The sequence below is a fragment of the Musa acuminata genome, chromosome BXJ1-4 (assembly GCF_036884655.1).
Source record: "Musa acuminata AAA Group cultivar baxijiao chromosome BXJ1-4, Cavendish_Baxijiao_AAA, whole genome shotgun sequence".
Taxonomy (NCBI): Eukaryota; Viridiplantae; Streptophyta; class Magnoliopsida; order Zingiberales; family Musaceae; genus Musa; species Musa acuminata.
Genome location: NC_088330.1, coordinates 44,760,240 through 44,775,742, shown reverse-complemented (window position 1 = coordinate 44,775,742; position 15,503 = coordinate 44,760,240). Strand labels below are relative to the sequence as shown.

The 15,503-nt window shown below is 40.5% G+C and overlaps 1 protein-coding gene across 1 annotated transcript; it reads right to left on the bottom strand.

The window, feature by feature from the left end:
• Positions 1–13,576: 13,576 nt before the first annotated feature.
• On the bottom strand, positions 13,577–15,085 carry LOC135671961 (F-box/LRR-repeat protein At3g48880-like). The gene is made up of 2 exons (XM_065180410.1): positions 14,644–15,085; positions 13,577–14,399 (listed from the first exon to the last, which is right to left on the bottom strand). Exons 1-2 carry the CDS (start codon positions 15,018–15,020, stop codon positions 13,874–13,876), a joined length of 903 nt encoding a protein of 300 aa, XP_065036482.1. The 5' UTR covers positions 15,021–15,085; the 3' UTR covers positions 13,577–13,873.
• Positions 15,086–15,503: the final 418 nt, after the last annotated feature.

The window sequence follows — 15,503 nt, the reverse complement described above, 5'->3', positions numbered from 1 at the left end:
TGTCACTTACCTATTCAACCAATCCCAACTCCAAGATAATCCGTGGTGGTTCAACAGCTTCTCCTTCGTTATGCCGAAAAGGGATCTTTTTATATATAACGCTGGTCAGTTTTAACTCTGGATACGCTCTTAAAGCATGAGTCCAACCCTGACGAACCAGATGATTACACTCGTTAAATCCTCGGATGATTAACTAGGCAACGCACGGCATGGTAATGATATCAGCGGTTGAATGTTTGTGTGTTTTTAAGGTGATGCCAAGAACTTGTCATTCTTTTTAGTATTTATAAAGCCAACTACGTACTGTCGCACTCTGGACCTTAATCCAACCAATGACTTGCTCACGTACATGTGCCCTTTTTTGTTTTTGCTATATCTAAAGGTTCAGTTGATGTGGTAAGGTGTATCTTGATTCAGAAATCTTGCTTCGCCTAAGACATGAGTCGGCGGTATCATTAATAGGTGTTAAAACGCTTGGAAATTAATTAAGCTCATGGGTACGCGTTCTGCACTTGCTCATCGTCGCTTGCTTCAGCCGCCTCTCAGATTATGTATTTGAAAAAGGCAGCCTAGTCTACAAGGGGGGTTAACATGCATGTATAATATTGGCCATCGACACCTGTGTTCTTCCCTGCAGGAGAGGAGAGTGGATCCAATCTACCATTCTTCAACGACTCGTTATCTGCTATTAATATGTCTCTCCTCCGTGTTTGTTTTAACCTTAAATTCCATCAGATTACAAGTTTAATCCAGAGAGGCCTACACGCGGATTCATGACAAATTTGCTCCCATGATATGCGGTGCGTTGACATGGAAAACAAACGTGATTTCCTTCCTACTTTATTACTCGTGTACCAAACTGATGCTCCTCTTGACGTGAGAATAAGGTTCGAAAGATGCACCTTTTCTCTTAAAACTAAGGATATATAATTTACTGGTACAGCGAGTCATCTGCCAGAATAGTAATAACTATTTAGGGACGAACCATTCAGCATTCATCCATGTGGCTTATCAGTCTGCCAATCGTCTGAGAATTTTCGTTTCTATTTTTTTTTTATTTTATATTTTTTTGTGCGAATCGGATCCATAAACTCCTACACACTCGCCGACGCCGTCCACGAGTCAAAAAGAAATGCACTGGTGCCAAGGCGTTGCGGTGGTGGTGCGCAAGTCGAGGAGGAATGATCACCAACGTCCATGAATGAATGTGGTTTTTGGACTCCGATCCCAAAGCGTACCAGATCCGAGTGAGGTCATGCTGGTGACAGCGATGTCGTAGGTCAGAGTGGGTCCCACAGAAAAGCATGCGCGCGTGCTCCGGACCAACCTGAGCCTGACCCCCTTTCTCTCCACTAGGAGTCAAACGAATCCCGTGATCGACACTCCGCACATTCCTAGCCCCCCCCCCCACCCTCTTCTTTTTTCTTTTTTTTTTTCCTCTTTCCTTTTTATTATTAGTATCATTTTCCTTTCCTTTCTCTGTCCTCCGTGTGTCCATCATCCAGCTTTGCCTTTGCCATTTGACGTAGGACATACGTACCCGAATAATGCTGTGGGAAATGACACAGTCCATCGTCCATGTCTGTCCCTCTTTCAAACGCAATTAGTGTTTTTAGTCCAGCAGATGTGTTACGTCAACTCGGCAATCATTTATTTGTATATACCGAGGAAAATCCCTATCTCTCCCATGTATTTCCTTTTTCTACATTTGAAATGAAAAAGAAGTTTGCTTGCCACGCCCAAATCACGTGAATCGAAGGACACATCAACTAGCTACGGATATCTACTACCCCAAACAAAACAAAGAAAATTAGATTACCATAGAGTGATGTGCAAGGAGAAAGGAAAATTGCTGAATTGCTTCTTATCAAATTATTCAGGGGATCAATATAAAAAGCCACCAAGACAGTGATTGGTTCTACTCACGCAGCTTCTGGAGTCCGATATAAATAAATAGTCGGATATATCATTGGTTTGCCGTCTAGCGGTGAAGAAGACTGAGTGGGAGCCACAGCCACAGCCACAGCCACACAGGGACAGACACTTCCGGAGCCTGACATAAACCAAACTCCTCTTCGCAAATTTTAATGACGGAGAGAAGTCAGTGCTATATGCTATATACTTAATGAAATACTATATCTCAATCAAGATGGCTCATGGTCCACTTGATCATATATATACAGTCCATGTAGAGTAAATCTAGATAAATAATGAAATGTGGTCTTAAAATCCTTCATTCTCTCTCCCCCTTCTTCTCCGTATACCATAAAGATGCTTTCATTTGTTTCTATTTTTCTTGGCAGCAAAATATTTCATCCTCAAAATTTCAAGATACAGAAACTACGAGTGCTTCACCGGAATCGCTCTCGTTATAACCGTGGAATTTGGTGTTACCACCCAAAAAAGGAAAAGAAAAACAAAGAAACTTGATAGGAAAAGAAGAAAATGGTTCAGCATCTTGTTTCCATCTCTTCTGTGAAAGTTTTCAGATTCCTGTTTCTTCAAGGTACAAACGCAGAACCGACCGATACCAAATGGATTGATTGTCTAGGTGGGAAGAATGCAGCCATTTCTGCCGACAAAAACCAGTAGAGCACTCAGATGAGAAGATGGCTCATGAATATTCTCTTGCACCAACTAGATGAAGACATATCGAGACATTTGTGGGGGCATGAAGATGACCGAGTAACACATGTCAATCCACATTCTGTAGACACAGCATGCAATTGTCGCCAAAGTTGATGTCAGAAACACTCCTGCCTGGCTACCATCTAAACATACCAAGGAGAATATACTATATAATACCTGCTGTTTTGATTGCAAGCCTTGTATCCTAATAATCAGCATCACGTGCATTTCTCTTGAATCCTCAACATGATTGTTGCCAAAGTTTGCTACGTATAGACAGGAAAACAATAATCATGTGAAAAGCATACATCCAGTGACGTGAAAATAACAATAATAAGGCAACACAACCTGGTTTCGCTGCTCTTCTCCGTCTTACCACTGATACATTAACCATGGGCGGCTTTCCCAAAGATCTTTTGCGCAAGGGCGGCTTCCAGAAAATGGGTTGACTCGATGGACTTGACACGTCCTATTGACACAAGCCATGGTGGAGCAAATGAAGTGAGATGCCGTAGTCCTCCAAACCACCATTCCTCGGTCAACTTTTCATCATCAATGCGACAGGGTGGACCCAACTCCCCATGTGAGGAAACAACGAGTCCCAGTCCTCTTCTTCGAGGGCTTCATCATTGATTATTACTTGTTTATTCTTTTGGTGAGAATTTTGCTTGTAGAGGAAAGGTCTTGTTACCTGTTAATAAAGAACCATTATTAGGATAACAAAACCATTGCCATAAAATTGGTTTTTTTCCTAGTATTAAATAACAAGTAGGACAAACCTTGATTGCCAACTATCTCGTTGTGTGGTAAATTAAAAGGACCATGAATAGGAAATCATAGTGTTAAAGAAGTAGAGTTATTGCTTCAAGTTTACAGGGATAAGTAGCACAAGTGGGAGGCAACCGTTCCCGTTTGTTGATGACAGATAACGAGAGAGAGAGAGAGAGAGAATATAGGGTGGCACAAGCAGACAAAGAGCAAAATCCAATGGGTTGGATGGGTTTGACCTTTCTCAAGGGTGGAAAGGCAAGAACGAGTATGACCTAACTTCCAATCGGGAGGACCACAGACGACCAAGGTGTGCCCAAGTCAAAACTTTATCATTTGGAGTTGTTAGTCAGCGAATAAAGGGCAGGCTTCAACCCGAGGCAAGTCAATACTGATTTCGTTTGTTGTCCACAAACGACAAGAGCGTTAGGGAGAAAGTCGCAAGTAGAACAATATTCATTTGTGCCAAGTGAATAAAGATGGTCCCTCGCATTATTGAGCATCGCCAATCATCATCATCATCATCATCATCGGATATTTATTTGTACCACGAAATGCAGTTCTATTCACAATTCGCTCGTAACTATAAGCCTCTCGAGTGCCATTGTACTCCAAATTGATAAGGTGGTCGACCTCCTAGTTATTGACAACCTACGGGTGGTGGTGAAGAAGTCCGGTGGCTTTTTACGGACGCATCATCGGGAGCACTACATCTGATCTCCTGGAGGTTGATCCGGTGCTTCCAAATCCTTGGAGCATAGAAAAACATGATTTAGATGCCAGTTATGTGAGAGGAAAGGAGAGGAGAGGAGAGGAGAGGAGAGGAGAGAAAGAAAGTGTTGGTAAAATGTTATTTGATCTGGAACCGGAGAGACAGAGGAGTTATTTGCTGTTTTTACAGAACAGCAATTTATATTTGAGGGATGCGTTTAAAAGCGACACCGACCCGTGAAACGGGAGGTGTTCCACTGGTCCGGTGATGGAGAGCAAGAGGAGCAGAGCAGACGAGGGATGGTTCTTTCCTTTGGCCATCATTAACGATGCAACTTTGTCCTAACTTCCCTCCCTCTATGTAATCAACATTGTTTTAATATACATACAAGTTTATGACAACTTCCATGTCTTCCTCTAAACACAAAAGTGCCAATGGGCTATCTCACCTAGCTCAGTCCAAACTAATGTGACAAATGGGCTGGACTACACAGGAGGCATCCTTCCAGGCATGTCGTTCACCATTCCTCTCGTCATTTACACGGAATCGGATTGATCTTTACTTTAAGAGAAGAAAGAGGTCGAGTCTGCAGCGGAAGTAAACAAAGCATTTAATTATTTATATTATTTGTTATTATGTTCTTATACTTTACATAATTTAACATCAACCACATGCCTTAAACATAATAAATAAAGCCTTACATTTTCATTACATACTCCCTTAAACATAATATTTTTCGATGTTATTATACTCAAGCTCAAAACATCTTTGTTTTATTTTTGTTGAATCCATATTTTCTTTCTAAAATTATACTCCTTTACCAATGAGAGCTATTATCATACTCCTTTAGCAATAAGAGCTATTATAACAATCATTCACCGTTGGGTTCATATGAATACACTTCGAACCCCTCAACAAGAATACCTTTGGCATAACAAATGTTATACTTTTTCTCTTGAGCCAAGTGATATCAAATAACATCACTAATTCTCATGTATTTAACACAATCTAATAATACTACCGAATCTGGATATCATATGACAATATGATCCAAAGATGACATCTTCAAACTATGTCAAATTTTTTTTATCTTCATACTATCACAAGCTCTCTATATGACCCTACTGAACCCATAATTATTATCCAAGAACAAAAATCTTTATATTGGCAAAAAGTCAAGTGTGAGGAATATGATACCCTACTTCATAATACCACATTATAACGGATAAAGCTATAAACAAAGTGTTTGATATACTGTTTGTTAGGAAACTATCAAGAGAGCATCACATGTGCAGCAGAAAAATAAAACAAAACTATTTCTCAAACAAGGAGCATTAGATCGCCGCATAATGACCGTGTGCGTAAAACTCAAAATCACAAAACCGCATTGAGGATGAGACGTTCTCACATAGGGGAACTTGTTTATCCCCTAAAACGCATATCCTAGTCCGACGGATGAAGGAGCTCTTGCGAACTCCTCTCAAGCGATGATCCACACGGTGAACGACAATGACGATATACCTCTTCCTCGCTGCGGGTTCTCTCTTCGTGACAACACATCACCACGCAGCAGCAGCAAGCAAGAAAGGGCCGACCCTCTTGTGGTCCTCTCACACAAGAGAGGGGGCTCTCACAATAAGGGAGAGATGGGAGGAAGAGATGAGGAGGTCGGCGGCTCTAGGGGTCTAGCTTATGATCCTTTGAGCTCCACTCCTATTTATAGAGAGCCCATTCATGAAAACCCTAATGGATCATTCTTAATTGATATTGGATTCCCATTCAATAACCACTGGCTTAATGGGTATTGGATCCTTATCCAATAACCCCTCTAAGCTCCATGTTCTATTAGGTCTCATCTAATGGATCTATTAAAACAAGGGAAAATGAGGCTTATTGGATATCTCATATCCAATCCTCTATTTATCGAGTCATCCACCGCTTGTGTGTCTCTCTAGGCCTAATACCGAGCTGGCCATTGGTTGCACCCGTTAAAACCCCTTTTGACTTAACAAATTATTATCCCCATAATAATTCACTTAACTCATTGACTATGGACATACTAGGCTACTACGCCATAGTCCCTAGATGGTATAGGAGGATCTAATCCTGAACATATTTGCTCTCAGTTACCGTGTATCTATAGTCTCTCATACATCTAATATCTTAAAGACTATATATCAGACATGGTGTTGTTAGACACATACGAAATCCATCAAAGTCTCACTCTTATTGGATTCTGTCGAAGAACTTATTCTCTCTCAATCTAAGTGACCTTGGCCAGAGATTTGCCTAAGTGAGAACACACGAAATATTCCTCTTATGATACAAAGAGTGGATAATCCTTTGTTGATACTCGATTGCCTTCGTAAGATTGACTACAATTCTCGATGACCGTCTATACTAGATCTAGAACTTCCAAACCTATAATCTGGTTTCAAAGAACGGAATACTCAAATAAGGTATCATTAGTGTCTCAAGTCTAAGGACCAGGCACACAACTGGAATTACAAAATTTCTGTCTGACAATGAGGTATCATTAACCATCCAGCATTCTATAAGTGGATCATTCAGTGAACTCATTCTCCAATAAGCACCTACACTATATCCCTAGTTATCCCTAGTGTTGCTACACAAGCAACTATAAGATCAGTTGCCTCCATCATATGGATGCGTATATAGTACACTGGTTTGTTCGGTTACCTCAATGTTATTCTCGAGTAACTTATGACCAGGAATATTTAGAATTTGTGTTTAAAAACGAATTGGTCTCATTATCATGATCTTGTTAGTTACATGTGCCCCCTGCAAGCCAATCACATGAGTGATGACACGTGTGATACACTACATAATCTCTTTTGGTTAATATTAATAATAATATTTTCTCACTTTATATTATGTGATGAATATATATTGTGATGTTATTGGATCTGTGTAATGAGAATTGGATCATGATGAGATTATGATAATGACTAATTCGCCTTTAAATACAGATCTCAAATATTCCTAGTCATAGGTTACTTAAGAAGGACATCTAGATAACCGGACAGATCGGTGTGTTATATACCCATCCATATGATGAAGGCAGCTAGTCTCGTAACTGCTTGTGTGGGGACACTAGGGACATAGTGCAGGTGCTCATTGGACAATGAGTTCATTGAGTGATCCGTTTATGAAACGTTAGATAGTTAATAATATCTCATCGTCATATAGCGATTTCATAACCTCAATTATGTATCTAGTCCTTAGACTTGAGACACCAAGGATGTCTTGTTTGAGTACTCCATTTTTTTTTATACCAGACTTATATATTTATAAGTTCTGAATACAATACAGATGATCATTGGGAATTGTAACTAATATTGCGAAAGCAATTGAGTATCAATAGATGATCATCCACTCTCGGTATCATGAGAGGAATATCCCGTGTGTTCTTACTTAGGCAAATCTCTAACTAGAGTCAATCGGACCATAATGAATCCAAAAGCGTGAGATTCAGATTAAGAGAGAAGAGTTCTCTCGGAGAATCCGATTAGAGTGAGACTCAGAAAGATTTCATATGGGCCTAACAACACCATGCTCGGTATACAGTCTCTAGTCTCTGGACTATTATATGGATGAGGGACTATATATACATGGTAATTGAGAGAAGATATATCTAATGGATTATATCCCCCTATACCGTTTGGGGACTATGGTGCAGTGGCCTAGTACGCCCATAGTCGATGAGTTGAGTGAATTATTATGAGAATAATAATTTACTGAGTTAGAATGAGTTCCGATAAGTGCAACTCACGACCAGCTCGGTATTTAGCCTCGAGGGTCACACACATATGGTGGATAATGTGACGAATATAGGATTATTGAATATGAGATATACACTAAGCCCATGTTTTAATCATTGGGAGAAACCCAACAGAGCTTAGAGTGATTATTGGATATGGATCCAATATCCATTAAGCCAATGATCATTGGATGGGGATTTAATTCTCACTAAGAAGGATCTATTATGGTTAATTAAAGAAGACCCTCTATAAATAAGAGTTGGGACTTAAAGAGTCATAGGCTGAACCCTAGTGTTGCCACCCTCCTCATCTCCTCCCCCCTTCTTTCTCTAACCAACTTCCCCTCTTTGCATTGAGAGGACAGTAAGAGGAATCGATCCCTCCTTGTGTGCTGCTGTGTGGTGGTGCGCAATTACAAGAAAAGAGCGTATTGTGCGAGGAGGTGTGTCATTACTGTGTCCATCGTGTGGATCACCGTTAGAGAGGAGATTATGAGAGCTTCTTCATCCACGAATAAAGATCTACGATCCTAGGAGATATACGAGTTCCTTTATATGAGAATGTCTCTAGTTTTCGGTTTCTTGAGTTTTATGCTCTTGATCTTCGCACAATAATTTAATGAGATTGATTTTGGAAACCAAATTTTGTTTTTATTTTCTACTACTCATGTGACCCTCCCCTAGGTTTTCCAACAATGATATTAGAGCCAGGTTACTCGTACGATGATTTGTTATTAACTACATGTTATGTTGAATCAGTTTCTCGTAAATAAATTATGTTTTTTTTACTGATTTAAGATTAGAACAGCATAGTTTTTGGTGTATAAAGTGTTCTGTCACCGGAGAACTTCTTGACATTAGATTTGACAAGGAGGGCAGCAACCTTTGCTGCCCTACAATATTGACCGAGGGCTACTTGCAGCCTTGGCCAGGGCTACTTGCAACCCTGGAGCAGCATTGGTTGCTCTCGACCTGGCCAAGGGTGCCTTGGCCGAGAGCAGCCCTTATTGCTCTCGGCCTGACTGAGGGCTACTTGGCCGAAGGCAGCCCTAACGGCCAAGGGCACCTTACCCCATGGATTTGTAAGGTTTTCAAAGTTGGATTAAGGGTTAATCCAAGTCCTATTGATTAAGAGTTAATTTAAAATTAATTAAATAGTTTAATTGATTATATATATATATATATATATATATGATGTGTTATTGATAGATGATCATGGACCATGTGTGATGTGCATATATGATTATTATTTAGGCCTGCGAGCCTCCATCTCTCTCATTAAATCCGACATGTATTTTTATTTCCCTCAAAGTTGTACCTCCTGTTGATGAGATCAAGGGTTCTCTTATATATGATATATATATATATATATATATATATATATATATATATATATATATATATATATATATATATATATATATATATATATATATATATATATATATATATATATATATATGTTTGGGTCTACGTGCCTATAATTGAGTTGTAATTGCATGAGAAAGTGCAGCGTGGGTGCCAAGGACCGATGAGGATGAGACGGATGATCACTGAACATGGAGATGCGTCGAGACACACACAAAGATTTTGTGAGTGATCATGCCTTTTGGCTCAGGCCTGATCATACTAGGTTATGGTCCATGATCATCTTGTTAAGACCGTATCGACACTAAGAAGGGGGATGAATTAGTGCTTTTAAGAAAAAATTTGATTTTAAAATTTTCATTCGACGAAAACCGATAATGAAAGTGTGCTTTACTTAAAGTAAGTAAACTAAGCAATTAACTCAGAAAGTAATAGCAATGAAAAACATAACAGAAATGCATACCAAATTTATAGTAGTCCGGACGTCGCGACCTACGTCAACTCCCAATTCCTCTTCTATCGAGGCCACTAGCGTTCACTAACGATCTTCTTTCAATGGGTGAAGACCAACTACCCTCTTTACAACTCTTTCGCCCTTTCACAGATTTAGGAGATAACATTTACAAGTCTCACACCTCTCTTAGAATGATCACAAAACTTTAAGGAGGAGGAGGAGGAGGACACTTAGCACTTTTTTTTTACAATTTTTAAACTTAGAATCACAAGACGTTTTGTTCTCTTTTTTTGCTTTCTCAAGCAGGAAAGAGTGGTTACAAGTTCTGGTAAGGCCTAGGAGATTGGCAAAAGGCAAGGTGGACCTAAGGATGAGGAATGGCACAAAGGTTGCTGCTATAGCCATTAGTGAGGTCACCCTACATTTGTTCGATGGAGCTATTCTTGCATTAAATGCATGCAACTTCGTTCTTTCGATTATCAAAAATATTATTTTTATTTTTTATTTAATAAATAATAGATATAAATTAGTTTTTGAGAATAAGACTGTCCCTAGCGTTGGAGCTAGCTTGCTTGTAGGCAAAGGAAGTCGAGCATAGGCTTGCGAAGACCTGGAGGGTACTACCGAGGATGAGGCGAGGGCATAGGGCCACTGAGGCTTGGGTCCCTAAGCTATCCTTGGTGTTGGAGCTGGCTTGCGGAGGCCCGGAGGGTGCTGCCGAGGACGAGGCAAGGGCATAGGGCCGTTGAGGCCTAGGTCCCTGAGCTATCCCTAGCGCTGGAGTTTTCTCACTCATGGGTAAAGGAAGCTGAGCAAAGGCTTGCGGAGGCCCAAAGGGCGCTGTAGAGGACGAGGTAAGGGCGTAGGGTCGTTGAGGCCTAGGTCCATGGATTGTCCCTGGCATTGGAGATGGCTCGCCTATAGGCAAAGGAAGTTGAGCAAAGGCTTGTTGAGGCCCGAAGGGCACTATCGAGGATGAGGCAGCGCGTTGTAGCAAGGGGACTGAGGAATCGTTGCGGGTCGTTGTTGATGCTCTGCCAACGCTAGGAGGGAGCTCATCGAGGCCGTCACGAGGCCCTACTAGACCTCGTCCAACCTCTGGTTCATAGCTTAGAGTTGAGCTTTCATCGAGGGTTCCCAAGAGTCATCAAACTACGCCTAAGACTCTGGCAAGGCTCTGATGCGGCTTAGCAAAACGTTGCACTTTACTGTCGAAAGGTGCAACACGGGGCCGCTCGTCCCTCTTAGCTGAAGAGATCCTTGGAATATGAAGCGTCAACTCCTCAATTAGACTTCGACAAGAAGAGGTGCAATCGACGATTCAAGGGCAAGTTGTTATGCTGGGATTGCCAGCTAAGTCAATTGAGGGAGAAGTCAGGTAAAAGGAACGAGGGTCTCCCGTGTTGCAGGGTCATCTCCTAGCCACCGATACTCCTGCACAACAGGTCTACGCCGAGGGTTCCCCGACTCAACCCCTCTGATGCTTAAGTTAGCGAGAAGCAGACGAGAAAGACAACAGTATGACCTGTGTAAATGAGAGAATAGAGAGACTATTACTTGTCTATCTTTGTAGTTTGGCCTAAGACATAACTTTTATTTCGAGCCCCCATTACTAAGGGTAAAAGCCTTAATAAGAGCGACTTGCTGTCCATCATCAATGCATAGGAGGGAGCTGGAGAGAGCCAATATATTCTTATCATTAAGGGAAGTTGAGGCCAATATTATCTCTATCACTTTTCTTCATATATTTCTGAAACTATATTTAGTGACTAAGAACTTGCCAGCAAAAGCAAATATAATACAAAAGCGTATATGTGAACTTTTTCATGCATTCGCCACTCAGTAAATCAATACCATACTCACGATTGCAAACAAGCTCTTCTGCCTACAGGAGACGTGTCTCATCATCCCCGGAAGCAATTGATCATCTCCCACATCAATATATGAATTTCCAAGTAGTTCACCTTTCTTTCTTTCATAAGGAATTGATGATATCAATCAACATAATCATTATTTCTTATGGATAAGTTAAAAGATAAAGTCCTTAGCCAGAAAGACATCAGAATCAATTAGGACAAACTTGAAAAATCATTTCATGACGAATGATGGATAGTCAAATATGTCAAGTTATTAACCGATTCCCTAAGGTCGTGCTTGCCAAGTACCATTTGGCAATTATAAAGGTTAAAATTGCAATAGTTCCACCGAACAAGAATTTTGTCTCTCTTCCCTCCTATGTTCTCAGGTTCTTCATCGGCACCATGAGAAAAATAACCCTCTTCTTGTAAAGCATGCCCATAACACGAATTTAACGCATTGGACAGCTAAGCAAGCGTTCAGGTGAAAAGTTGCACAAACCTCTTATCATATCTATGAGTAGTTGTTAATATAGCACTACGTCAGATGATATTTGTAATCATCATTTAAACTATATGATATTAAACATTGTCCACTAACTGTATCCCCTCCATTTTCAACCCTACTCTGGTCTCATAATAGTCTTTTCGTATGCATGAATATTATGAGTACAACTAATGTTTTTTTTCTTTTTTTTGCACAGGAGATTTTTATTTATTTGTTCGAAACATAAAAAACAACTACACATAGAAAATTGATGTGAATTCATGCCAGAAGCACATTAAATCACCTCAGACAACTATGAATAAAAAATTTCAGTCCAGCTTTATCAAAAACAAAAAAGGATCGAATGCTATATTTGAAAATCTACAAATTATGTTTCCTCATTCCAACTCATGAAGCAACCAAGAAAATATTTGTAAGATACCCTGTACTTCTACCAAAGCAAAGAAACATATTATACTGGACCAAAAATAGATACACACTAAACATGCTTTTAAACAACAGAAGCAACGCATTGCCAAAGTAATGACATTTAAATACAGTCATGAGTAAGGAACATAAACTCCATAGAATGGACATGCTTTCCAACAACAGAAGCAAAGCATTGCCAAAGTAATGGCATTTAAATACAGTCATGAGTAAGGAAGATAAACTCCATAGTATGGACATGCTTTTCAACAACAGAAGCAAAGCATTGCCAAAGTAATGACATTTAAATACAGTCATGAGTAAGGAAGAAAAACTCCATAGTATGGACATGCTTTTCAACAACAGAAGCAAAGCATTGCCAAAGTAATGGCATTTAAATACAGTCATGAGTAAGGAACATAAACTCCATAGTATGGACATGCTTTTCAACAACAGAAGCAAATCATTGCCAAAGTAATGACATTTAAATACAGTCATGAGTAAGGAAGATAAACTCCATAGTATGGACATGCTTTTCAACAACAGAAGCACAGCATTGCCAAAGTAATGACATTTAAATACAGTCATGAGTAAGGAAGATAAACTCCATAGTATGGACATGCTTTTCAACAACAGAAGCAAAGCATTGCCAAAGTAATGACATTTAAATACAGTCATGAGTAAGGAAGATAAACTCCATAGTATGGACATGCTTTTCAACAACAGAAGCAAAGCATTGCCAAAGTAATGGCATTTAAATACAGTCATGAGTAAGGAACATAAACTCCATAGTATGGACATGCTTTTCAACAACAGAAGCAAAGCATTGCCAAAGTAATGACATTTAAATACAGTCATGAGTAAGGAACATAAACTCCATAGTATGGACATGCTTTTCAAAAACAGAAGCAAAGCATTGCCAAAGTAATGACATTTAAATACAGTCATGAGTAAGGAACATAAACTCCATAGTATGGACATGCTTTTCAACAACAGAAGCAAATCATTGCCAAAGTAATGACATTTAAATACAGTCATGAGTAAGGAAGATAAACTCCATAGTATGGACATGCTTTTCAACAACAGAAGCACAGCATTGCCAAAGTAATGACATTTAAATACAGTCATGAGTAAGGAAGATAAACTCCATAGTATGGACATGCTTTTCAACAACAGAAGCAAAGCATTGCCAAAGTAATGACATTTAAATACAGACATAACTATGGTAGGTCCCAAGATAAATTCCATATTTGTATACACAAGAAAAAGGCCAATTTAAGAAAGCCAGATTTTCACCATGTAGAGTAAACGAGTGCATAATTCTCTGCATTAGGTTATACCTGTACGTGAGCATGTATTTATTGCATATCCAACTCATAACCATTGCAGCGCATCAAGAAAGTTCTGTCAGCCACTCCATCACCTTTCGGTCCAGCATGCACTCACAGGATCTCTGTAGGAGCCAGTCCTCCCCGCAGTTGGAGCAGTCCATGAATTCACCCAACTCGAACCTCGAGTTCCATATAAACACCTTCAGACGAGAAGCCTTCTGAAGAACCACATCAGTGATTGCGGAATTCTCGTATCCAGAAATGTCAAAATGCTCAAGTTCCTTTAATCCATCTATAAAGGTAATTATAGCTTGTGAGGAGATGACGGACTCTGTTATCTCAAGCTTCCGAAGAGAGGGAAGGGACTTGCAGATCACGGACGCCATATCTTCATCCACGAACTCAGAAAAAACGCTGAGCTCCTTTAAGGAAGCGCAGCATTGGTTAACGTGTAGAAGGACTTCACTCCTGATGAGATTCTCGTCCACCGCCATGCCTCTGAGGAACGCGAGTTTTCCAACAGCCTTGCGGAACATTTCCTCGTCCATTTCTGGGTTTGGCAGACTGAAATAATGCAACCCTGGACACCTGAAATTTCCGAAAATTAATTGGATACATCACTACGAATTTTCACAAAGAAAATGTTGAGACTTCAACAAGCAAGAACCCCCTTTTCTTCCCCCTCCCCCCCCGCCCCCCCCTTTTATTTGTTTTATGGTTCGCATGGCTTTTGACGCAAAAAAGAAAATCCAGATGGAAAAACAACACCAACATTCAAGAGGAGAGAGGAATCAAAAAAGCAAAGGATCAGAATTCGTATTAGAGGAATCGCCTTTCTGCAACATATAAGAGATCAATGTCGTCGGCGAAGAAGGGGAAGTAGATCGATTTCAGGAGCTGATGGCCGCGGGCGATGACCGAGTGGAGGATGCCGGTGAAGTCGGCGTGGTCGTCACCATGGACGCCGAGGCGGCGGGAGAGGGGTTCCCACTCGCGGAAGTCGAGCTCCCGCCAGCAGAGGGGATCCCGCGCGGCGTCGCGCCATGAGGAGCAGACGAAAGGGACGCCAGCGATGAGATCCGCCACCCCCAACCTCCCGAAGATCGCCACCAGGAGGTCCCGGTTTAGGTCATCCCACCGTCTACCGCCACCCCCTGCGACGTCGGCGTCGGAGATCTTTCCTCCCGGTGCCCTTTCCCCGGTGGCCATGGGTCATCGGCCTCGGGTTGCGATCGGCTAGGGCTTAATAGGGTGGGGGTGGGAGGGCATCTAATTGGGCCACGAGGGATGCTTACTCACTTATGCTTTTCTTTTTTTCTTTTTTCTTTTTAGAAAAAGAACAAAAACTTTACTAATTAGAATCAGAACATACGGGAAAGTTCGCGTCGGAACCAATCAAATTCAGGGACCCAAAAATAAAAAGCTCAGCCCAGAATTTGATGTTGTTAAATCAAAGGATAACAATTGATTAATTGTATCCAAGAAATTACAATCTCACTTGATGTAACGTCTCGGCACAGCGGAAAGGCAGCGGTATAATATCTGAATTCATTAATTTGTAATCTTATACACCCACGTAATCAGTATAAATAAATGCAAGGGAATAAAAAAAATTAGAACCAATATAAATTTATGATGGCTTCATCCGAATTCATTTGATATCAAATCGATTTCTCAATAATTTTTTTTCTC